Source organism: Lissotriton helveticus, chromosome 3_1, assembly GCF_964261635.1.
Source record: "Lissotriton helveticus chromosome 3_1, aLisHel1.1, whole genome shotgun sequence".
Lineage (NCBI taxonomy): Eukaryota > Metazoa > Chordata > Amphibia > Caudata > Salamandridae > Lissotriton > Lissotriton helveticus.
In genome coordinates, this window is record NC_136061.1 from 549764615 (window position 1) to 549791443 (window position 26829).

Here is a 26829-nt window from a genome sequence, read left to right on the forward strand (position 1 = left end):
TCCCCTACGGCGTGCGGCCCTTTTTAAGATGATGTCCTTACAGCGGTTCCTATATGCCCTCCAGAATAGTTTTGATGTCATCCTGTCAAAATATTTTCGGGAAGTAGAATCGTTGCAGAGGCAACTAATATGGGACGGACGTTCGCGCATAGCTCTTCCGAAATTGACACTCCCCTGGTATGATGGCGGTATAGCGCTCCCGGATATTCGTAGGTATTATTGGGCTTCCCACCTTGCTGCTATCAACCACGGGATGTATGGCCCGGCGTTGAATCCAGCATTTGAAATGGACAAGTGGCTGCTCCCGGGTGTTGATTACTTAGGGCACTTTACTCTGGATCCTCCTGTTCACAACTCACGGGACCTACCGCTATAGCTGTGCGGGTATGGCATAGCGCAACGGCGGCTATGGGCTGGAGTGATAAATTAACGGGTGCGACACTGCTCTATGCCTCTGCGAAGCTGGGTGGCCTATGGAGGACGAAGAGATTTGATCAGTGGGACATGATCGGTATTGGTAAAGTGCGTGATCTCTGGGTTAAAGGAAAGGTTAAGGCCTTCTCGGAACTGCAAATCGAGTATAAGCTGAGTGACAGGGAAAGATTTCGTTACATCCAGGTACGTCATGCTCTGAACTCTGTGTTGCCAGTGGGTAGTGCTATTCCGGATTCCTCCCCCCTCGAAGATCGTATACTAGATGGCTATGTGCCGGATAGTACTATCTCACTGTTCTATAAGAAAATGATTAATGACCGATCGAGTCTGCTCGATCGCCTCTGTGAGGCCTGGATTGCTGATGGTATTGAACTGGATGACGAGGACTGGCAGTCCGCGATCTCCTCTCCCAAGGAGGTGGCGATTCCGGCCCGCCTCCGTCTGGTCCAACTCAAGATCCTCCACAGAATCTATGTCACTGGTCCCCGTCTGATTCATATAGGTTTCTCTACGGATGGCATGTGTTGGCGTGGGTGTGGTCTCCTTGGCACCTATCTCCATATCATATGGGAATGCCCTGAGATGGTGCGATTCTGGAAACGTATACATGAGATTATGGATGATGTCACGGGTGTTGTGATGATGCCGGAAGCCCGACAATGTTTTTTGAATGTATGGGGTCCGAATGACTATGACGTGTCGCAGCTTCGGTGGGTGACTCTGGCCAATATGGTTGCGAAGAGGGATATTGCTCAGTTGTGGGGATCCCCAAGGCCGCCTACAGTGACTGCTTGGAAAGAGAGTCTGGACTGGTGCATGTTTCGAGAGAAAACAGTGTATATCGCAAGAGGCAGGCCCAAAAAATGGGGGAAGATTTGAAACCCTTGGAACTCATACCGTGGAGATATTTGTACACCCCCGCTCACCGCTATCCCGAGTCCTTCCCAGTCGCCCTGACCTACATCCCTTCCAGCTGTGGTATATTGTGCTGTTCATATGCAATTCTGCCTCTGCCTCCCTCCCCTCATCTGTATTCAAAGACTTTTTTCTCCTGCTATCATGTATCTCCCGTCCTCCTTGAGCACGGACTTAATGGCTGTATTATTACTGTACTGCCTTGCTTGTTTGTTTGATGTTTTGTTTCTTTGTGTTTCAAATAATAAAAAGTGACAACAAAAAAAAGAAGTAAAATTTCCCAATTTCTTCTTAGTGCCTTTTTGAGTTCATCACTCTGGTTGTTGTAGTTGACAATCAAGCGTGTCACGTTCTTCTTGTTATCAGTTTCATTTCTCGTTCCATCTTTCTCGCTATCTTCTGGCAAAAGGAGGTCTGCTCTTCTTTTCAAATTCATCCTTTTCCGTGCAATTGCGATCACTTCTTCAGGATATCCTGGAATCTCTTTCTTAACCCATCAATTTCCTTCTCTAGATCATCCAATTCTGAGCAATTCCTTTTTGCTCGTAACATTTGTCCGTATGGAATGCTCCATTTCAGTTTTATTGGATGCCCACTGTTCGCGTGAAGCAAGCTATTACAAGAAGTGGGCTTTCTGTGAATTTTTGTACACAGGGTTCCTTCCTTCACAAAAACTTCAACGTCTAGGAAAATCAGGTTGGTTGCACTAATTGATGAGGTGAATTGGAGGTTAAGATTATTTCTCTCCAGCGAGTCAATGAATGTTTGAAGATCGTTGCTGTTTCCATCCCAGATGATGAATAGGACGTCTATGAAACGACACCAGAGTTTAATTCTTGATTCGTGCGTTTTTTCTTCTTCAATCACTCCGGTCTCCCACATGGCAATCAAGAGGTTCGCATATGTGGGCGCAAATGATGTCCCTATTGCGGTACCTTGTTTCTGTAGGTACAAGTTCCCCAGAAACAAGAATGCATTGTGTGTTAGACAGTAAGTAAGCATTTCTATCAACATTGCTGAATGTTCCAAATAACTGATGGATCTTACTTCCAAAGCTTTTTCAATGGCCCTGATCCCATCCTCATGGCGTATTGATATATAGAGTGATGTTACATCTATACTTGCCATTAGATAATTTGCTTTCCATTTGATTCCTGAGATTTTATTGAGAAAATCTATTGTGACCCTTAGGAATGATGGTAGTATGGTTATATAGTTCATTAGTAATATATCGATGAATCTAGATGTTGTTTCGAGTAATGATCCTATCGAACTCACAATCGGTCTACCTGGAGGTTTCACAAGTGCTTTGTGTACTTTAGGTAGAAAATAGATTGTGGCTGTGATGGGGTTGTCCGTCTTTAAATAGGAGTATTCGTCGAAGTCAATCAGACCTTTGTCCTTCCATGCCAACAATAAAGAGTGATATTCCTCCTTCCATTTTTCCAATGGGTTACTCTTTAGTAGCTAGTAGTGATCTCGGTTCTCCAGTTGTCTGTTTGCTTCCGCAATATAGTCAGTTACGTTCTGCACAACGATGTTTCCACCCTTATCAGATGACTTTATTATGATTGTGGAATCATTTTTTAACTCTGATATTACTTGATATTCCTGAGGCGATAGGTTGTTCTTATTACTTTTATCATTTTTTTGTTGTTTTGTTATGTTATGTTATGTTAATTATGTCTTTTATAGCGTACGGCTACTCAGAAAGAGTGTCCCGGCGCTTTATTGACAACCTGAGAAAGACAAACACAACACCAAGATAAGGAAGACAGAGTCAGCAGAATGAAAGAGGGGAATCTAAAGGGCAAAAAGCCAGGTTTTAAGGCCCTTCCTGAAGGCCAGCAAATTTGAGGTGCTACGTAGTGCCAAAGGTAAAGCGTTCCAAAGCTGTGGAGCCCGCAGCCTAAAAGAACGGCCTCCAATGCGGGCCTTCTTCACACGAGGAACCGCAGCAAGGAACATCGATTCTGATCTCAGAGACCGTGCCGGATGGTAAAAGGCAAGCCTACTTTGAAGATATTTAGCCCCCGAGGCGTGGAGAGCCTTGTGTGCCAGGGTCAGGGCCTTGAAGACTATCCGCTTCTGGATAGGCAGCCAATGGAGAGACTGCAAAAGGCCGGAGACTCTGGCTCGCCTATGAAGGCCAAAGATGGCTCGCGCGGCCGTGTTCTGGACCACCTGCAACCGTTGTAAGAGATACTCCGGCAGGCCGAGGTATAGGACGTTGGAGTAGTCCAATCTTGAGCCAATTAAGGCCTGTACCGTAGTCCTCCTATGGTCCTCAGAGAGCAAAGGAAGAAACTTCCGAAGCATCCTGAGGAGGCCAAAGCAGGTGCCCGCCCGTAAGGGCAAGGATCTGAGATCTTATAGTCAGACCATTGTCAATCTTGATCCCCAGGTTCTTAGCCAACTGAGACGATCGAACTGGTCGGATTTGCAGCCGAAGAAGAGTACCTCAGATTTGTCTGAGTTGCACCTGAGGCTGTTCAGCTGGAACCATTTAAAAACAGCCCCAAGGCACTCACGGATACTCTCTCCATCAAAATCCTCTCCTTTCCCGCAGGTAAAGAGGAGCTGGGTATCGTCAGCATAGGATACGATCTGGGCCCCAAAAGACTCAGCCAATGCCGCCAGAGGGGTCATAAAGATGTTAAATAGAGTCGGCCTCAGCACAGAGCCCTGCGGGACTCCGACTCCCAAAGGCGGCATCTCGGCAGAACTAGATGAGGCCCAGACCGTTTGTCGACGGCCAGCCAGAAACGATCTAAACCAGCTAAGCACCGTCCCCCTCAGACCGATCTCATAAAGTCTGACGAGCAAACTCTCGTGGGGGACGGTGTCGAAGGCCGCCGACAAATCAAGCATTACCAACATGGCTTTGCCACCCGAATCCAGTGCCTCCTTGATGGCTTCAGACACCTCCAGAAGCGCCGTCTCAGTAATAAGGTTTTCTTTGATTTGATGATTTTCCTGAGATTTTCGCTATTTCCTCTATCATTACCTCATGAAAAAGATATACTTTATTCCCAGGCGGGAGTTGTGGGCAGAATCTAGATTGACTTTTCAGGCCACTTTCTCCATCCATGTTCGTAGGTGTGCCTAATTGTTTACAAAATTCAAAGTCAGTTTGAAGAGAGCTTATGGTCTCTAGTTGACTTGATGATGGTGTTTCTTTGATCGATGCCAGTGTTATTATCGCTGATAGATCCTTTTGTGCTGTGGTGGATACTTCCTCAATGCGTGTTGTATTAACAGGTTTTTTAGACTTTTTCTCAGCAAAATATTTCCTGAGTTTTACTTTACGGCAGAATTTATATATATCAATTCTTATGTTGGGTACATCCATGTTCTTGTTTAACTGAAGCACACACTATTAACTGAAGCATATAGTGTGTGCCTCAGTTATGTGCCGCTGTCTGAGCTGTTTCAAGCCCACCAATGGGCCTCCACTCGCACATCTGGCTTGTCAATCCTCCATGGATGCCTCCACATTGAGACTCCGTGATTCGGAGCTCCGTGGCCCCAAATTACTGGGTGGTGCATCTCCCGCGGCTGGGAGGCCGTGTATAAATCAAAGCTCCAAGGTTCCCACCCGTTGGAGACGCACTCTTGACATCCACTGCAGTAACCTTCATGAGGTAAAAGCCGGATCGGCGAGCGGATCCAGTTTACAGCATGCCTGTCGATTCACGCAGGACGCGTTTTCGTGCTCATTGCACTCTTCAGCGGCGCGACAGTCATTTTGGCATAGAGGCCACACCTCCCACTTAAAAATATGAGCCCTCCAATGGGCGACTCAAATGAGCTCAGACAGCGGCACATAACTGAAGCACACACTACAAGACCCACAAACCAACGCGAACTCATTTGAGTTCGTAATGGATAGTTACTCCGGCAGATTACTTATGCCTTGCTTTTCCCCCCGCCCCCACATGATAGTGCTCAATGGTTTCATTTTTGTGGTCTGTATTTTTATGTGCTTATGTATTTGGGGTTGTGCAAAATTGATTGATGTACTTATCATCTCTGGCACCTGTGCTTTATACGGCGATCAGCACTCTTCATGCAGTGGATCAGTGACACTCCACGGACAGTACCTCTGACGCCAGTGAAGGTGAGTACTTTGAAAATCGTACCAGCCTAGTATTGCGTCTGGGAATGGGTTCAAATAAGTAACTGTCCTAAGTAATCATAACCATCAAAGAATATTGCCCTATGGTAATTAACATGTTTCTCTTGTGAATGTTGCTTATAATCCATTTAGCTACGACACATGGAGATACTCTGGTGAGGGAACCATGGTGGTGCCACAAACGTGCTATGCATTTACTATCTGAAAGAGACACATTAGTGATAGATTCCTTACCTTAAAATATCCGCAGGCGTCAGACTGGTTCCGCAAAATTTTGATTAGCAGTACCCCTGCACATCAGTAAGTGGCATCTTGCGGTTCCGCGTCCGTCACTGGCGTCGTCAGTGCCGAGATGACGTCACGGAGGGTACTTAGGCGCCACCCATGTGCACTGACGTCAGTTCTTTCTTTTTACACGCCAGTAAGCGCAGATTGGATTGAGCACGCACCTAAGTCACTTTTTTACTGCTATTTTGAGACTTTTTGTCTCCCCCTGTTGTTCTCCTGGTGCACGCAGGGATGCCCGGCTTAAAGTCTTGTGGGGCCTGTCGCCATACTATGTCGGTGGCGGACCCCCAGGATGTTTGCCTCTACTGCCTGGAGACCGAGCACGACTCCCGGGACGGCGTAGGAAATTGCTGGAGGTCCAGCATTTGTCACGCCGCCACTCCGGGTCTAGGGGCCGTTCCCGGGACCACTCATGGGATTGGAGCCGTCGCTCCTCGGGCTCCAAGTCTTTGCCTTCGGATTCCAGTAAGCAACGCCACAAAAAGAAGTTGAAGAAGCGTGTTCGCTCTCCGACGTCCCCCCGTGACTCCTCGGAGGCGGACGAGGGGGACAGGGGCTCCGCCCCAGCGGCTCCCCTGGAGCCTGGGAGTCCTGCGGTCTACCTGTCATACCCGGGTCCGTCGGCGACTCCCTAACAGGTGCAAGAGTTTCTTGCTGCTATGGACTGCCTTTTTAGGGATCCGCATTGGGAGGTGATGCCGGTCTGGCCCCGGCCGGCGCTGTTCCTGATGCCATTCGTTCCTGCATGGAGGAAGGTGCCTCCTACATGTTGGTACTCCGGATGGGCTGTGGATGCCCTCAATCTTGACCTCCCCACAGTGGTCCTCAAGACCAACCTCCTCACCGAGGTACTCCAGACGGCGTCTACTTAGTCAGAGCCGTTGCTTTCTTTCAATGAGACCCTTACAGAGGTCCTCTTGGGCACTTGGTCGAGGCCGGCCATGGGGGCCCCGGTGGATAAATATGTCGCCTGACGCCACCGACGCCCAGTGACCCTGCCTTCTTGGCCACTCACCCACTCACCCTACGCCTGAGAGCCTGGTTATTCAGGCCTCGACGTTGCAGAGTGCCTTTCCCACGGCCCTGCCGGATAAGGACTCTAAAAGACTAGACCAGTTTGGGAAGCTGTTGTTCTCTTCTGCCAGCTTGGGGCTGTGGTCGGTGAACACCGCCTGCTTGTTGGGCCTCTACTCCCATGCGGTGTGGGATGCTGTTGCTCAGGTGTTGCCTCAGTGTCCTGAGGAGGTGCAGGCTGTCTTTTCTCAAGCGATTGCTGAGGGTAAGGATGCGGCTAAGATCGACATTCGGTGTGGGTTGGACACCGCTGACTCATTGGGCAGGGCAATTTCTAAGACTGTGGCATTGCGGCATCATGCCTGGTTGCATTCGACTGGGTTCTCGCCTGATGTCCAGAGCTCACTCATGGACATGCCCTTTGATGGCACCCGCTTGTTTAGCGACAAGGCTGACATTGCCCTGGAGCGCTTTAAGGACTCGCCGGCTACGGCCAAGTCCTTGGGTCTTTCTGCTAAGAACCTGGCCACTCCTGGTTTTCGTTCCTTTCGTGGCTAAGGTAGAGGAGCCCAGGCACGCCCATCCACCAATCCTGTACAGAACCAGCCTCAGCGCGGCCGTGGTCGCGGTTTCCGCAGGGACGGGTCGGGGAACCAGCGCGCGGGTCCGTCCACCTCCACCCCCGCTGCTTCCGCCTCCAAACCTTCCTAATCTGAGCTTCGGAGAGCACCCCACGCCAGTGGGTGGCAGGATCCGCCAACACCTCCCCCACTGGCGCGTAATTACATCGGACAAGTGGGTGCTGCAGATAATCTGCCAGGGTTACTCACTTCCCTTTCAGTCCTCCCCTCCAGCCATGCCACCTCGGTACCTGCGCATGTCAGGGGATCATTTGGGTCTTCTCCAAAAGGAAGTCACAGCCTTCCTGGCCAAGGGGGGCATCGAGTGCGTTCCCAGTCTGGAAGTAGGGAGTTGTAGTTATTTCCCCTACTTTCTGGTCCCCAAGAAGGACAAGGGGGGCATGCGCCCCATCTTGGACCTCCGGGACGTCAATCGCTTCCTCCGGAAGGAGAAGTTCATAATGCTAACTCTGGCTCAGGTCCTGACTGCTATCAACCCTGGGGGACTGGATGGTGGCGTTGGACTTGCAGGACGCTTATTACCACATCCCCGTCCTGCCGGCTCACCGGCGCTACCTGCGGTTCACGGTAGGCCAGGAGCATTTTCAGTTTGCCGTGCCCCCCTTTTGCCTTACCAGTGCCCCTCGGGTGTTCACGAAAGTGATGGCGGTGGTGGCAGCTCATCTGCGCAGGTCCGGGGTGTCAGTCTTCCCCTACCTCGATGACTGATTGTTGAAGGCGGGCTCGCCCCAGGCAGTCGTCAACCACCTCCAGACTACGGACGACCTCCTGCACTTGCTGGGGTTCTCCATCAGCGTGCCGAAGTCGCACCGAGTCCCTCTCAGAAGCTGGTTCTGGATTCGGCTTTGTTTCGGGTTTGTTTCGGGTTTATCCTCCCGAGCAACGAGTCTGGGATATTCAGGCTATGATTCGGTTCTTTCAGCCTCTATCCTGGATTTCGGTCAGGATGACCCTCCGGCTTCTGGGCCTGATGGCCTCCTGCATCCTGCTGGTGACCCATGCCGGATGGCATATTAGGCTCTGCAGTGGGCACAACATCAGGGCAACCTGTTCAACCTCGTTCAGATCTCGGAGGGCACTGCACGACAATTACAGTGGTTGTTCACGAATCGCAATTGGGTCAATGGCAGATCCCTCTCCCTTCTCCAACCGGAGCACACGGTGGTGATGGATGCATCCCTCCTGGGATGGGGAGGCCACTTGGGAGAGGCGGAGATCAGAGGCCTCTGGTCTCCGGCGGAGTCCCGGCTCCATATCAACCTTCTGGAGCTGCAGGCGATCCAACTTGCGCTGAAGGCATTCCTTCCCTCTGTCCGGGGAAGTGTAGTGCAGGTGTTCACAGACAACACCACCACCATGTGGTATTGCAATAAGCAGGGCGGAGTGGGTCCTGGACCCTTTGTCAGGAGGCTCTGCACCTCTGGACATGGCTGGAACATCAAGGCGTTACCTTGGTGGTTCGACACCTGCCAGGGTGGACGAACTCAGCCTTCGGTGTATGATGGATCACGAATGGTATCTGAACTTGGACGTGGTGCAAGGTCTCTTTCTGCAGTGGGGAGAGCCCTGGTTAGATCTATTCACCACCGAAGAGAACACCCAATGCCATCAGTTCTACGCGTTGGAATTTCCAAGGCAGCACTCGCTCGGAGACGCTTTTCGTCTCGAGTGGAGCTTCGGTCTGTTGTACGCCTTTCTGCCTATACCACTTCTGCCCAGAGTGCTGAAGAAGATCAGGTGCGACAGGGCCCAAGTCATTCTTGTGACTCCGGACTGGGCTCGAAGAGTAGAGTATGGTATCCTGAGCTACTCAGTATGAGCATCGATCCCCCCGATCCGCCTGCCTCTTCTGGAGGATCTTCTGTCGCAGCAGCAGGGGACGTTCCTCCACCCAAACCTGTACAGCCTCCACCTCCATACGTGGAGATTGAGCGGCGACAGTTGGCGGCTTTTGACCTTCCTGCCGAGGTCTGTAATGTCATTCTAGCTGCCAGGCGTCCCTCCACTAAAACAGTGTACGCCTGATGATGGAACACATTTGTGACATGGTGCACAGCAAAGGCTGTGGATCCCCTTTCTGCCCCTGTTTCTGAGGTTCTTCTGTTTCTCTTGTCCTTGGCCCAGCAGGGCTCTGCTCTGGGTACTCTCAAAGGTTATCTTTCTGCCAGCTCTGCCTTTCTACGGCTTCCTGATCAGCCTTCTCTATTTAAGTCCCCGGTTGTTAACCATTTCCTCAAAGGCATTACACACTCTTTTCCTCCTGTGCCGTTCATCAAGCCTGAATGGGACTTAAACATTGTCTTCACATATCTGATTTGCGCTCCCTTTGAGGCCCTTCATAACTGCCCTTTGCGTCTTCTTACTCTCAAGACAGCTTTCCTGGTAGCTATCACCTCTATCAGAACAGTGAGTGAGCTCCTGGCTCTTTCTTCCAAACCTCCTTTCCTTTCAATTCATCCGGACAAGGTGGTTCTAAGGACCCTTCCTTCTTTCTTGCCAAAGGTTGTCCCGCCCTTCCACATCGGGCAGACCATCACTTTGCCCACCTTCTTTCCGCCCCGCATTCTTCTAGGGAGGAGGAGAGGCTCCACCTTTTGGACCCGAAATGTGCGGCTCGCCTTCTATCTACAGCGTACACAACAGTTCCGGGTGGATGATCAGCTCTGTGTTGGCTACGTAGGTCCCAAAAAAGGTCGGGCTCTGCACAAACGGACCATCTCCTGGTGGGTGGTTCTGTGCATCAAAGCCTGTTACTCCTTGGCCAACAAGGAGCTTCCTGTGGGGCTGCGTGCCCATTCAACCAGGGCAACTGCAGCCACTACTGCCTTGGGGCGCGGCGTTCCCTTGCAGGATATTTGTCAGGCAGCTACGTGGGCCTTGCTGCACACGTTTACAAAGCACTACTGCCTTGACAGTCCGGTCCGGAGAGACGGCTTCTGTGGCCGTTCTGTGCTCCGTGACTTTCTGGTGTAATCTTGTTCGCAGACCCACCACCGGAGTTGGTATTGCTGGGGTATCTATTCTAAGGTAAGGAGTCTATCACTAAGGTGTCTCTTTCAGATGCACTTGTGTAACGATATCTGTAAGAGACATTAGTTAGTGATAGATTCCTTACCACCCCCACCCATCCTCCTCGTTCTGCGAACTGCTAACTAGGGTTAAGGTCATCCCTTTCAGTGCCCTAGATTTATGCACCAATGGTTTGTATCTTGTGTTCCTGGCACGGAAAGTCGTGTACAGAACTGACGTCAGCGCGCATAGGTGGCGCATAAGTACCCTCCGTGATGTCATCTCGGAGCTGACGACGCCAGTGACGGACTCGGAGCCGCAGGACGCCACCCACTGAGGCACAGGGGTACTGCTAAGCAAAACTTTCCCGATCCAGTCTGACGCCTGGGGATATTCTAAGGTAAGAAATCTGTCACTACCTAATGTCTCTTACAGATATATCGTTACACAAGTAGTAACTTGTGCATTACACTGGTGCTTAAGAACAGCAGTTGCTGGTATTGTTTGAGTTCATTTGTATGAATGTAACAATAATTACACATTTTGAAAATGATTTTTAATATTCTTGAGAAACAGTATTTTATGTAAAGTCAGCGACAACCTAATAGTTTATTACAAACGTATGCAAAGAATGTGCCCAGCTTTGCTGTCTGCTTTAGTACAGACAACAAGTAAATGTTTACCTTTGTTGTCCTTTTAGGACCTTGTATCTTTGAACCCATGTAAAGCTGCTGACATGGTTGCCATCCATTTCAGCGAACAACTTGAAACAGTAATTGCAAAGATACAGGTACATTATTAACGTATTGATAAATGAATGTGATGTGTCTCTTCTCCTTCACTGCCTCTCTTCACTACACTGGTAATTCTACTTTAGAATGACGTGTCACTCCTGTTTCTCGAGTCTTGAACAGCAAACTACTTAAGCTCATTATTTTTTACTGGGATTTTGTTTTTGCTCAATCCGATAGCTAATGTTTGTTCCATACAGGTGAATTAATTTAATATTTTATTGATTGAAAGTGTTTAACAACACGTTTTGCTGTCTGTATTGCTACCTGTTTTTTCCATTCTATGTAATGGAAGGTTTGCAAATCTATCTTCTGAAAACTTCTAACAAGGCACAAATTTCACACAAAAAAAACAATGTTCAGTACACTTGTGCAAAATATTGCGTACCTCAGGCTGTGAAGACCGAAAGCACTCCTTGGAGACTTCTGTCCTCCAGACCTACCTCCAGGCCAGGAGGTACCCATAGTAGGTGCCTGGCTTCATGCTTGGAGTTCTGCTGTCCCTGAAAACATGTTCCGTTTGTGAGTAAGCTAGTATTGCCTCAGGTGCTGGACCTGTTCTTTTTGTGTTAAAGAAGCTTGCACTGTTTCTAACTAGGCGGTCCCTCGACACTGCTGTTGCCTGTGCCATGGATGATGTTGGGCAATCTTCTTGTCCTGCTTTCCTAAAGAATAGCCCTGTTCACTGTTAAACGTTTTAGCCGGTTACTTCAATATTGGATTTCCAGGGCTTTTTATTTTAACACAAGTGTGGGGTTGAAGGCGGAGGCCATTAAGATTTATGAAGACCACTCATTTCTACCAGTGTTGGAAAAGGTACATTATAATGTCCTTTACCTCAAAATGAATCCATCCTCCAGAATCTTAGAGCAGCATTTTATTAATTCTGACCAGCATTGTTGTGGCGAAGTAATATCAAAAGAATATTTGTGTATAGTGTTGTGAATTTCTTTGTGGTTTGAGCTGAGAGTGGTGTGGTTAAGGACTCATTGTGCAAACACAGACTATATCAATCTTTTTTGGGGCGAGATTTCCAAGGCTGATTTAAAGTGCCATAAATACCATCACTCATTACTGTTGAGTTAATTGTGATTCTTTAACTTGTGCAGTGTTTGGTGAAAGGCCCATTGTAATGTATCTGTACTGCAATTGAGAATGCAATAATGGGGTTACCACAAGTTAAAACGGCAGAAGAGCAATTCAATTGTACTTGCCACATAGAACTGGGTGACTTGCTTATTCCTGTATGTGTTGAACATGAACAACTGGATGACTGAGTTATTTTTGTATGTTTTGAACATGATGTCCCAACCTTAATATAACAGCACAAATCATTTGATGATGGTTAGGTTACAGGATCAGTGAAAGGCAGATACACATACTCATGACATTAGATGGCAGATGTAAATGATGAAACCCCATGTAAAGAAGTAGTTTACTTATTCTAGCCTCATGCTAGCCCTTGCATTTTAAGTTAATGTTTACTGCATTCTATTTTCGTCTTTTTATGCTTGCATGCCCATTGCCACCCTTTTTTGTTGCCATTACTGAGTGATTTTGTTTTATAATATAATCAGAAAACTGCCTTAACTTTGGGATTTCATTTCTATCTAGGACCTGTTTCTCCTTTTTCAATTCTTGAGAAGCCTTCTCGACCCGAGGTATGTTGATATTGTTTTCAAGAAGCAGTGTTTGTAAATTTGACTATTTTTGACATCAGATGGTAAATGTTTATAAGTTGGAGGAGTGTAAAGAAAAGTTGTAATGGAATAGAAATTCCTAGTTAATATCCAACTCATTCAGATTTTGTGGTCTGCATAAAATTGTTTCCCTGTTTTTCCACTATAATTGATCAGTACATTTTGATACTGTGGCCTAAGGTAATATGGTGCCGTACATTAAACCTTCGCAATTTTTGCTTGCCTTCCTTCTTCAAATATTCTGAGTTGACAGGCATTATAAGGTTTTTCTTTCTCAACCTACATAATAGTCTGTGATGAAATATAAATTTTGTTTTGTGTATCACAAAACAGGTCATATTGGGTCCTCTTCAGTGACACATAGAGCGATTGTTTTGATGTACGTGGGAAATGTATGTAATAGACTGGTGTGACAAACACATATAAATAGGCTTTCATACATATTGTGGGTTGAGTGGAGAAGTGCTATTATGTGTCAGTGCCTGGCTCTTCAGAAGGATGAATCCAAATGCATTTTAATGGGTGTGCAATGTGTACACGCACAAAGACGTTGTCTCTTCTACAATTTAATGGTGAAAGTGGAGAAGTGTGGCTCACCGGTTAGAGGCGGCAGACCCAGAAGCAGAGGTTGGCCCGGGACCAGGGTTCAATTCCCGACGCGGCAGGGTATGGAACCAATGTCAGCGGGCTCGATAAATCTCGCCTCGGTGCCTCTCTAACCATGGGTCCCACGCTGCAACTCTGGGCAATAGCTTGCTTAATCTCCACAACGGCCCCCTCGCTGCTGGGGATGCCTGGCTTCACCTTGGGGATGCCCAATAGGGATCATCTCACAGGGAAAGACAGGACGGGTTCCCCAGCGGCACACAGCGCCAAGAAACCCTGGGGTGAACGTGCGCTCTACAAATTCATACTAACATAACATAACATAAACATATCATTTTAGTAAACAGCGACACCACCAAGATGTGTGCAATTACACAGGCCACAACATACGATCCAGAACAATCCGCTCGAGCTAACGATGCTTATGACTTAAATACTTCCCAAACACTAATGAAATGAGAAGACATGTCCATAACAAGGTTAAAGGCTTTTCTTATGTAAAGCGGTTTTCAGGTCTTTCCAGAAGCTCGTACACTGATATTATTCTTATTAAAAAAATAATGGGTGGTGTGCGGCACACCTTCTCTTTTACAGTGTGGCTTTCTGCGTTAATTGTAGGTCGTTCGGGAAAACTCTTCTGGGTGCCAATGGGTAAACCCCCTCTGACCATGGGGAGTTGGGACTTGAAATAACGAAAGTGCAGTGTCAACTGAATGACACTGTGCCCTTATGGCACTTCTTATGAGACGTTGTCTCTCACTATGTATAAGTGTATTCCATTTATGTAGTGGCTATAATGCGCTTAAAATCCATTCATCTTTGGTGTATGCAAAAGTTCATCTTTATTTTCATTCATACATTGTTGCCTCACAATGTGGATCAATTCCTTTTGGAATTCTTGTTTCACACAAAATGAATATTGTTTCTACGTCGTACTATGAATCAAATTGTGAAGTGTACATCCCTATGCATTTCGGGACTTGGCCCTTCATCAAGGGGATTACGTACAATCAAGGAAATGAAGAAAAAGTACTACGGTCAAATCAGGTGTGGTTACTCTCCCACACAGCAGTACAAGAGGTAAGGGGTCTAAATTAAACGTCGTCTGGTCATCTAGCCTGTGGCAATTATTATAGGTATCTGTGTCGGTGAATGATTATCGAAGCTCCTGTGGTCGATGTCATTACATGGTAGTGCTCGTGGAGAATGTTGTGATTGGGTGCACGGCGGTGCGTTGCTCTTTAACGTCTAGGGACACCGTGGAAACCAGATTTAGAAGTTGAAACTATTCACGAGTGCATGGCGTGAATCAGATTAAAAATGGTGATGCGGAATGGTGAGAAAAAACAAACAACCGGTGTGTGCCATAGTGCCGGTGAAAGTATCAAAGAAAGTACACACCGTGGCTCGATTGTAAACAGTAAAACGCCGTGACTCGGTGATTAACAGTGACAGTGATTGTATGCACATACACATTATAAGATGTTAAGAGGTTCTGGTCTTACCGCATGTGAATTCGTCGCGGGTATATCTCTCAGCGTTTAGAATCGATCTACGAGCTCTAGGTGTGGACTGCGCGCACACGTTGAGGATATTAAGGATCTTACTAATGAAAATCAAAGATGGACTGAAATACATGTCGGCCATCTTAGAAAGGTGAAGTTACCTTAAATTAGATACGGAGTACTATGCTGTCAGTGAAATAGAAAGTGCTTTCCAAGAAAACCCGACATAAACGGTAATGCGTGGTAGACGACTGTGACCGAGGAAAGAAAAATCAAAAAATAAACGGAGTCGGCCATTACTCAATGGAGTACACACAAACACGTTGTGTGAAGCCCATATAATGGATCATTTGGGCTGGTAGATGTAATGTTCGAAAAAATCAAATACATACTGGAAGTTCAAGAGAGAATAAATGGGGTCAAGGGAGAGTGTAAAAAGGATAGTCTAAAAAGGACAAAGTGAGGACATAACAAACTCACTTATATAACGGAAACATGAACATTAATAGAAATGAGGTGTATAATAGAGAAAAGCAAGAAAACATGTTAAAGGAAACAACTATATTCCATCCTGTCATTAAGTCCCTTTGGATGACAAGCATCCAATTTTTTTATCCATGTTATTTCACGTTGTAACAATCTTTTTCTATTGTCAATTCCCTGTTTGACAGGGGCAACCTCCAAAACCAGGAATCTAAGTTGACTGATGTCGTGTTTCTGCGTTGTAAAATGTGCAGCGAGAGGTGATTTTATAACCTTGTTCCTGATGGTACTCTTATGTTCAGTCAAGCGAACTTTCATTTTTCTTTCTGTCTTCCCCACGTATGGGAGACCGCACAGACATTTTAGTAAATAAACCAAGTTTTTGGAGTCACAAGTAGCGTTGGTGAACAATTTAATTTGTTTCCCAGATGAAGGGTGATTCAGCGTATTCCCCTGGATGACGTTGTTGCAGTGACTGCAGTTCAAACAAGGTTTAGTTCCTGTATATCTCGTTCCTTTTTCTCTAGGTGTTGTTTCCAGTAGGTTTTTGATATTCCTTGATCGCTGATATGCGAAAAGTGGTACTTGGTTAAAAATCCCGTTGAAATCAGGTTCATGTTGTACCATTTGCCAATTTTTTAAGATGATCTTCTTGATTTGCTGGCTCTTAGTGGAGAATTTTGTAACATATACTGGTCTGTTGGTTGACTTTTGTTTAGTGTTGGAAGATAGAAGATTATTGCGATTGGTGGCATCTACCCGTTCTTTAGCTGAAGCTAGCACTGTGTCAGGATATTTCCTGTTTTTAAATCTTGTTAACATTTTTTGTTCATTGTTTACGTATGTATTGGGTTCAGAGCAAATTCTTCTTATCCTGAGTAATTGTGAGTAAGGTAAATGTCTCTTCAATGATGAAGGGTGACAACTGTCAAAATGTAATTAATTATTCCTGTCCGTCGGTTTTGTGTATAGTTCTGTTTCAATCCTGTTCTGGCAAATTACTAGTACGTCAAGGAATGGTAGACTGTGTGTGCTCACGGAAATCACGGCGAATCGTGCTGACACATTCGGATTCACATCCAAAGAGACTAGCCGAATTTACTCACTGATTCAGGAAGTGGACCCTTCCACAACCAGTACTTTTTCTACACCCAGCATGTTGAAACAACTATTATACACATCGAAGCGTGTAATAAACCAGCGTTTACATGCTGGAACTTTAATAAGGTACCACAAAGACCAACGAATCCCAAGAGGCCTACGAATTGCGTTGAAACCCACACTTTGCACCGAGCGTTGGTACACGATTCTCAATAAATGCTCCCTCGACCTTATTCTTCTTATAGTTGAAGAACTTTCCCAAGTGATTGAAGATTTAGAGAAATAAATCAAACAACTACACCAGCATTTGGACAGCAATTAGACCAAGGACGAACTTGACAAAGCTCTAAATGATATAAACATTCAATTGGACAAATACACCAAAGAAATTAATGACAGGAAAATACAAAAATATAAACGTGATACAGTGGACTATAAGTTAGGTGAGGTCTACAACTGGGCGAAGGTATACGCCCAACGAAGACAGCAAAGACTGTACAATAACCCTTCATCTGATGAAGGTAGTTATACATCAAATGGATCATCACAAAGAGGCGGAACAAGAACAGAAGACCACAAAGGAACATCCCACCCTCAAGGTCAACAGACTCAGCAAAGCAAACAGACCAAGCAACAACAGGGGGTCATTTTTTAGAGAAAGACCCAGTTATAGCCGTCGAACCAGGAGGAGGAGAAGCCACCAGAGACACTGTGACCACGATCGCCCAATCGGCAAGGAGCAAAAAAACTTAGTCATCAATATCTCCAAAACTTCAGTATCCAGTTCCTAAATGGCTATTCTACAGCGGGGTATGGAATGGAAAAAGGAATGAGATATACAGGAACTAAACCTTGTTTGAACTGCAGTCACTGCAACAACGTCATCCAGGGGAATACACTGAATCACCCTTCATCTGGGAAACAAATTAAATTGTTCACCAACGCTACTTGTGACTCCAAAAAACCTGGTTTATTTACTAAAATGTCCATGTGGTCTCCCATACGTGGGGCAGACAGAAAGAAAAATGAAAGTTCGCTTTACTGAACATAAGAGTACCATCAGGAACAAGGTTATGAAATCACCTCTCGCTGCTCATTTTACAACCCAGAAACACAACATCAGTGAACTTAGATTCCTGGTTTTGGAGGTTGTCCCTGTCAAACAGGGTATTGACAATAGAAAAAGATTGTTACAACGTGAAATAACATGGATAAAAAAATTGGATGCTTGTCATCCAAAGGGACTTAATGACAGGATGGAATATAGTTGTTTCCTTTAACATGTTTTCTTGATTTTCTCTATTATACACCCCGTTTCTATTAATGTTCATGTTTCCGTTAGATTAGTGAGTTCGTTATGTCCTCACTTTATCCTTTTTACACTATTTCTTTTACACTATCCTTTTTACACTCTCCCTTGACCCCATTTATTCTCCCTTGAACTTCCAGTACGTATTTGATTTTTTCGAACATTACATCTACCAGCCCAAATGATCCATTATATGGGGCTTCACACAACGTGTTTGTGGGTACTCCATTGAGTAATGGTCGACTCCGTTCGATTTTTTTTCCTCGGTCACAGTCGTCTACCACGCATTACCGTTTATGCCAGGTTTTCTTTGAATGCACTTTCTATTTCACTGGCAGCATAGTACCCAGTATCTAATTATAGGTAACTTCACCTGTCTAAGATGGCCGACATGTTGTTCAGTCCATCTTTGATTTTCATTAGTAAGATCCTGAATATCCTCAACGTGTGCGCGCAGTCCACACCTAGAGATCGTAGATCGATTCTAAACGCCCGAGAGATATACCCACGTCGAATTCACATGCGGTAAGACCAGAACCTTTTAAAATCTTATAATGTTAATGTGCATGCAATCACTGTCACTGTTTATCACCGAGTCTCGGCGTTTTACTATTTACAATCGAGCCACAGCGTGTACTTTCTTCGATACTTTCACCGGCACTATGGCACACACCGGTTGTTTGTTTTTTCTCACCATTCCGCATCACCATTTTTAATCTGATTCACGCCATGCACTCGTGAATAGTTTCAACTTTTAAATCTGGTTTCCACGGTGTCCCTAGACGTTAAAGAGCAACGCACTGCCGTGCACCCAATTACAACATTCTCCACGAGCACTACCATGTAATGACATCGACCACAGGAGCTTCGATAATCATTCACCGACACGGATACCTATAATAATTGCCACAGACTAGATGACCAGACGACGTTTAATTTAGACCCCTTACCTCTTGTACTGCTGTGTGGGAGAGTAACCACACCTGATTTTGACGTAGTACTTTTTCTTCATTTCCTAGATCGTACGTCATTCCCCTGACGAAGAGCCGAAGTCCCGAAATGCATAGGGATGTACACTTCGCAATTTGATTCATAGTACGATGTAGAAACAATATTCATTTTGTGTGAAACAAGAATTCCAAAAGCAATTGATCCACATTGTGAGGCAACAATGTATGAATGAAAATAAAGATGAACTTTTGCATACACCAAAGATAAATGGATTTTAAGCGCATTATTGCCACTACATAAATGGAATACACTTATACATAGTGAGAGACAACGTCTCATAAGGAGTGCCATAAGGGCACAGTGTCATTCAGTTGACACTGCACTCTCATTATTCTTATTAAAGCATGCTTCACCAGTGGGTACTGCTCACTGAAGAGTCTTTCTAATGTCTCTAGAATGACCTAATCCTGTCAGTTAGTTATGAATACATTTACATAAGAATATTTTTTAATAATGCACCATTTATGTTAAGTACAAAGTAGGTAATGTACTTAGTTGATGTCTTTTATATATTTTAAGTCCTGCTTCCTTCTCCTTAGAGCTCCTTGGCTTTATAATCCATGCATCCTTTTATTCATCTGTGCTAGCAGTTCAGTTGGACTGTTCTTATTGCAGAAGGAAGAGCTCTGAATTGCAAGTGGCTGATCTCTGCTTGGATTGCCATGGTGGCCAAACATTAATGAAGTCCGCCCTATTACCAGTGACAGAGATTAAGTCAAACATTCTACCTGTCAAATTCTTAATGTATACTGTCCCATATACACAAATTTCAAAATTGAATAGTTAAAAGTAAAACACAGAATCACTTTTTACAGCAGTCAAGTCAGTGAGCCAGGAACGGTTTTAGCATACACCATACAAGTCTTCAAGAAAGCCAAGCTCATTCAGTATGTTCCCTGCTAGTGTATTAAACTTGAAGAAATAAACTGTAAAAACAGCTCATTTTGCAGATTTCTCACTTTCAGGCCTAGCGGGAGCCTCTTGTAAACTGTATGAAGACACTGTTTTTCATGTGACTCCCTGGGCGAAGGACTGAAAGTGAGGGCAGAACTTCTAGTGCTTCTCGTGACTATGTGACGGTGAGAGCACAGCCCCATAAAGTCCCGGGTTCAGAGAAATCTATATGAACTCGTGAATTGGTTCCCTCACAGAAATACTGGAGAGTACCAAGGGTAGGAGATCCTACCTACAGACTAAAAACTAAGGTAATATACACCTAATTGGGGTGAATATTGTGAAGTGGGGACCAACACCCTCATGAAAGCCAGCGCCACCCTTGTGGGGCCTTAATATTGGCAGAAAACATGTTGGTAATGGCAGTGGGGCGATAGGGATCGTCACTTTCCCTGTATACCCCGATATATTTTTAACCCTTCCAGGGGTCCACAGCCAGAATAAAAGAGTCTATGTGGACCCTTAGGTTGTTTTAAAATGTAAAATACTGCACAGTTTGGTCCCGTGATAGAGGGGATTAGACCTCCCTTCTGGTTTTGTTTTTGTTGTGTCACGTCATTTTACGTGTTGTATGTGCACTATCACATCCTTTTTCTTTCTCTGACCTCACCACTGTTCTTTGTCAAAAAAGATTGCGCTCCATCCAGTGTGTTGGTCTGCACCTGGATGTATGATGCGGCCCAATGATGAAGCATGACACTGCAAAGTGTGTGAGGGCAGTATTAAGACACGTGTTATCTTTCCTTCTTTTTGTTGTCGGTACAAGTAGATTTTACACCTACTGTTCAGATGTGGATCATTATATGATCTATAAGTTAGTCTGTTTCAAACTTTGTATAGACAGGAGTACAGTGTGTTTTAGTACTACTCTGTTGAGTGAGCTGATATTCATAATAAGGGAGCCAGAGAAGTCTCAGTCCCTTGTCTCTCCTGGTGTGTTTTTCCCTGGGTACCTTCTCAGTCTTTAATAGTTGCCATTTATAGGCTTAATCTCTTTATTATCTGTCACTTATTTGGTTGTATTATTGTTGCCTGCACTGTCTGATTTAGCACAAACAAAATGCCAGTGGCTTAGTGTGGTGCATGCATTTTTAGGTCTCGCACCTGGTGATACAGCGCGACCTATAGTCGTCGACTCTGCTTTCAAGGGCTTGCAAGGGAGACAGGAGATGGGCACGCGCATGCTGCAGGCCGGCTGGACTGAAAATGTGAACGTGTGCGTACAGTCACGCGCTGTTCATCTCCTGTCTCCCTTGCAAGCCTCATGCGGTTAGTTTCACTTTCCCTCCCCGCCGTCGGATCAATGCTCACCACGCGAGTTCCAAGTGCGGCGAGCATTCCATGTACAGCATGCTTCACCCCACGGACAGCCTGCTTCACACCACTTACCGGCACTTTGCGCTGCTCCTCGGCTGGTGTCCGTCTTCAGCCGGTCACTGCAGCAACAAGCAGGCCTCCGTCTTGCTCACAGGAGCCCCGCCTGAAATATTGCTCTGGCCGCACCATGCGGCTGCGGCATTCTTCACCTAACTGTCCCCACTAACTCCGCGAGACCCAAATCCCATTGCCCATCCTCTCCCCCCGGCTCGTGCAAACCCCGATCCCCCTATGCCCCGCTGGCACGCAGCCCTTCTCCGGCTGCTGCTATCTTCCCCGGCGGCCGCGCCCCCAAGTCACGTGAACGTCGCGCTCGGCCCCGCTTCCTTCTGTGAATGGGAACCAGTAGTTCCCGTTAGTGGAGGCAGGATAGAGGCTGTGCCGGGGTCCGTCGCAGGAGAAGGGGTTCTTCTTCTATCATGGGCAGCCACGGACAAACTCACTCTGCCCCCGAGGCTGCCACGCACCTCCTCCTTTTCAGGTAAGACTGAGTTTACTGCGGCATGTTTGCACCCAGCCCAGGGTCTGTACATTCTTTAGAAGAAGCCATGTACGACTGAGAGGGCCCACATACCACAAAGAGATATATAAGCATGGTCCGTGTTTTTGCAAGCACTGCTCTCTGCTAGAATGTATGAAAACGACACTTTTCACCCCTGCAAAAAAAAACTTCCACTGTCTTATGTTCCCGTCAAATGTACACTGTGCTAACAAGCATTGCTCGATTGTTTACAATGTATGCACGTATTGATTTCCCTTACAGCATTTTCTGTGACACGCTTCCAACACCAGGCGCCCTAGGACCCCTTAAAGTGGAAAAAAAAACTTTAAACGGAAGGCAAAGCCCAAAAGATATAGAGAAACAAACACACAACACAGGTATTGCATGTAATTTTGCTGTGACTGTGGAACGCCGGTTATAGGCATTTGACTGCAGCCTCATGACGACCACAAGTTTGACGGGGTCGAATCACATTTTCATCCTTCCTAGGTCGGCACAATGAGCATCATTCATGGGGATAATAAATGCTGCTTTTATTTTAAGCATCAACTGACTAGTTCGCCTTTGATAATGAATGATACACTCAAGGTATCTCAGGGGACAGGATGTGGCCTAAAGGCCAGAGCTGCCGATGGTGGAGCACAGGATGGAGTCTCGGCGTCGGCTCATCATCCTGGGATTCTGGCCAAATCACTTAATCTTGCGTCCTTGTGTAATGTAACTGGTTCTCACGTAAAGTGCTCAAATACCTTCAAGTCGAGTTTGCGTTATATAAAAACTGCAACAAAAAAAGGTAGGAGAAGGAAGGTAGTCATTTCAAAGAAAACTAACAACCCAAATTAGTTCAAGGCAGGAGATGTGTGAGACCGAAGGGCTGGAACTGCTAAGTTTGGAACTTAAGAACCAGGTTCGAGTCCCGGCATCTGCTCAACATGCTGTGATTCTCGGCAAATCATGGCATCTGCCAGTGCCTTTGAAAACAACACACATCTGACCTTGTGTAATGTAACCTGTTGGCCATAGAAAGCACTCGTAATGCATTTGGGCTAAATGTGTGCTGTATACAAACTGCACAAAAACAACAAAAACATGTCTGCCTATCCTGCCACGTCACTACCTCCTGTCCCCAAAAAATCACGAACCAAAACTGTCTTGGTTAGTTCGTGATTTTGGCAAGACATGATTGGAAGTCTGGTCCCCGTCCGGTGCCACGTGGAGATGCCACTCAAGGTCCTTTTAACCTCTAACCTGTGCCACCCCAAAGCTTCACCACTGCTTCCTCCACAGGATGGGGTGTACGTTGTGTGGCCAGGCCCAAGAAGGAGGTGAGCGGTGTCTCATCTGCCTGTCTATGCAGCCTCCCTTTTTTGTGGCTGTAAACGTCTTTATTGTGGGCAGAGTCTACTGCTCCCCGCTGCAACTTCGGTGTCTCTTTGATAGCCCCACTTCAATGGGATGGAAATGCAAACATTGTAAAGGGGGAGGGGAAACTGGGCGATAGCTGCAGGATACGGGAACTAGAAACACCCCTCAATTAAAGGAAATGCAACTCTAGCACCCCACCTCGCAGCGCAAAAAGCAAGGGAAGTTTCAGGCAGGGATACCTAATAAGCCAAGGTCTGAAAAATATTTAGTTTTACAAGGAATAGGACTTTGAAGCGGAGGATCTGTGTGTGTGTGTGTGTGGGGGAGAGGGGCGGGGGCGGGGGCTGGGCGTTGGTATGTTATGAAGACATAGTCGAAATATCAACAGTGCCAAACAGTAGCTTCCACATAAAAGATGAACACCCCTGTGATTCTGGCAAAATTAGTACGTGCCTACAAAAATATGAATATATCCCTATGTAATGTAATTGGTGCTCCAATGCCTTTGGGTCGAGTTTGCCCTTTATAAAACCGCAAACAAGAAAAATAAGCATTTGCAATGCAATAGGTCTCGCAGTTGTGAGAGTTTGAGCTATTGGCATTGTAAATGACAATGCGATACAAAAGGGGATGATGGACGGAGCGTTTGAGCAAATCAAACACTCACCCCCAGTCAACTGATCTGGGTTTAATCCATCACCATTCTTTAGCCCACTCAGCCAATCCATTTCAGACATGGCTATATGCTAATCAGTCTGACCCTGTGCCTCATGGGAACAGTCCAGCCCGAACTGCCAAGCCATGTCTTCCATGGACCGGAAACAGGCATCCTGGGACCGGTTTCGGATTCATAATCCTCATCAGCCAGGCTATCTTGAATCCAGTGGCCAAGTGAGCAAGGGACTCACGTCTGAGCATACCCTGCCACACTTAGGGCGAACAAAGCGATACAAAAGGGGATGATGGACGGTGCGTTTGAGCAAATCAAACACTCACCCCCAGTCAACTGATCTGGGTTTAATCCATCACCATTCTTTAGCCCACTTAGCCACCCCATTTCAGACATGGCTATATGCAAATCAGTCTGACCCTGTGCCTCATGGGAACAGTCCATCCCGAACTGCCAAGCCATGTCTTCCATGGACCGGAAACAAGCATCCTGGGACCGGTTTCGGATTCATAATCCTCATCAGCCAGGCTATCTTGAATCCAGTGGCCAAGTGAGCAAGGGACTCCTGTCTGAGCATACCCTGCCACACTTAGGGCGAACAAAGCAATACAAAAGGGGATGATGGATAGAGCGTTTGAGCAAATCAAACACTCACCCCCAGTCAACTGATCTGGGTTTAATCCATCACCATTCTTTAGCCCACTCAGCCCCCCCATTTCAGACATGGCTATATGCAAATCAGTCTGACCCTGTGCCTCATGGGAACAGTCCAGCCTGAACTGCCAAGCCATGTCTTCCATGGACCGGAAACAAGCATCCTGGGACCGGTTTCGGATTCATAATCCTCATCAGCCAGGCTATCTTGAATCCAGTGGCCAAGTGAGCAAGGGACTCATGTCTGAGCATACCCTGCCACACTTAGGGCGAACAAAGCAATACAAAAGGGGTTGATGGACAGAGCGTTTGAGCAAATCAAACACTCACCCCCAGTCAACTGATCTGGGTTTAATCCATCACCATTCTTTAGCCCACTCAGCCCCCCCATTTCAGACATGGCTATATGCAAATCAGTCTGACCCTGTGCCTCATGGGAACAGTCCAGCCCGAACTGCCAAGCCATGTCTTCCATGGACCGGAAACAAGCATCCTGGGACCGGTTTCGGATTCATAATCCTCATCAGCCAGGCTATCCTGAATCCAGTGGCCAAGTGAGCAAGGGACTCACGTCTGAGCATACCCTGCCACACTTAGGGCAAACAAAGCGATACAAAAGGGGATGATGGACGGAGCGTTTGTGCAAATCAAACACTCACCCCCAGTCAACTGATCTGGGTTTAATCCATCACCATTCTTTAGCCCACTCAGCCACCCCATTTCAGACATGGCTATATGCAAATCAGTCTGACCCTGTGCCTCATGGGAACAGTCCAGCCCGAACTGCCAAGCCATGTCTTCCATGGACCAGAAACAAGCATCCTGGGACCGGTTTCGGATTCATAATCCTCATCAGCCAAGCTATCTTGAATCCAGTGGCCAAGTGAGCAAGGGACTCACGTCTGAGCATACCCTGCCACACTTAGGGCGAACAAAGCGATACAAAAGGGGATGATGGACGGAGCGTTTGAGCTAATCAAACACTCACCCCCAGTCAACTGATCTGGGTTTAATCCATCACCATTCTTTAGCCCACTCAGCCACCCCATTTCAGACATGGCTATATGCAAATCAGTCTGACCCTGTGCCTCATGGGAACAGTCCAGCCCGAACTGCCAAGCCATGTCTTCCATGGACCGGAAACAAGCATCCTGGGACCGGTTTCGGATTCATAATCCTCATCAGCCAGGCTATCTTGAATCCAGTGGCCAAGTGAGCAAGAGACTCACGTCTGAGCATACCCTGCCACACTTAGGGCGAACAAAGCGATACAAAAGGGGATGATGGACGGAGCGTTTGAGCAAATCAAACACTCACCCCCAGTCAACTGATCTGGGTTTAATCCATCACCATTCTTTAGCCCACTCAGCCACCCCATTTCAGACATGGCTATATGCAAATCAGTCTGACCCTGTGCCTCATGGGAACAGTCCAGCCCGAACTGCCAAGCCAAGTCTTCCATGGACCGGAAACAAGCATCCTGGGACCGGTTTCGGATTCATAATCCTCATCAGCCAGGCTATCTTGAATCCAGTGGCCAAGTGAGCAAAGGACTCACGTCTGAGCATACCCTGCCACACTTAGGGCGAACAAAGCGATACAAAAGGGGATGATGAACGGAGCGTTTGAGCAAATCAAACACTCACCCCCAGTCAACTGATCTGGGTTTAATCCATCACCATTCTTTAGCCCACTCAGCCACCCCATTTCAGACATGGCTATATGCAAATCAGTCTGAACCTGTGCCTCATGGGAACAGTCCAGCCCGAACTGCCAAGCCATGTCTTCCATGGACCGGAAACAAGCATCCTGGGACCGGTTTCGGATTCATAATCCTCATCAGCCAGGCTATCTTGAATCCAGAGGCCAAGTGAGCAAGGGACTCACGTCTGAGCATACCCTGCCACACTTAGGGCGAACAAAGCGATACAAAAGGGGATGATGGACGGAGCGTTTGAGCAAATCAAACACTCACCCCCAGTCAACTGATCTGGGTTTAATCCATCACCATTCTTTAGCCCACTCAGCCACCCCATTTCAGACATGGCTATATGCAAATCAGTCTGACCCTGTGCCTCATGGGAACAGTCCAGCCCGAACTGCCAAGCCATGTCTTCCATGGACCGGAAACAAGCATCATGGGACCGGTTTCGGATTCATAATCCTCATCAGCCAGGCTATCTTGAATCCAGTGGCCAAGTGAGCAAGGGACTCACGTCTGATCATACCCTGCCACACTTAGGGCGAACAAAGCAATACAAAAGGGGATGATGGACGGAGCGTTTGAGCAAATCAAACACTCACCCCCAGTCAACTGATCTGGGTTTAATCCATCACCATTCTTTAGCCCACTCAGCCCCC

At 46.6% G+C, this 26829-nt stretch overlaps 1 protein-coding gene across 1 annotated transcript in view; it reads left to right on the forward strand.

Moving 5' to 3' along the window:
- Positions 1-26829, forward strand: part of VPS8 (VPS8 subunit of CORVET complex) — a 2052516-nt gene that overhangs the window by 1110276 nt on the left and 915411 nt on the right. Inside the window, exons 33-34 of the mRNA XM_078680452.1 lie at positions 11141-11230; positions 12846-12892. Coding sequence (XP_078536578.1) covers positions 11141-11230; positions 12846-12892 — 137 coding nt within the window. The remainder of the gene's footprint in view (positions 1-11140; positions 11231-12845; positions 12893-26829) is intronic.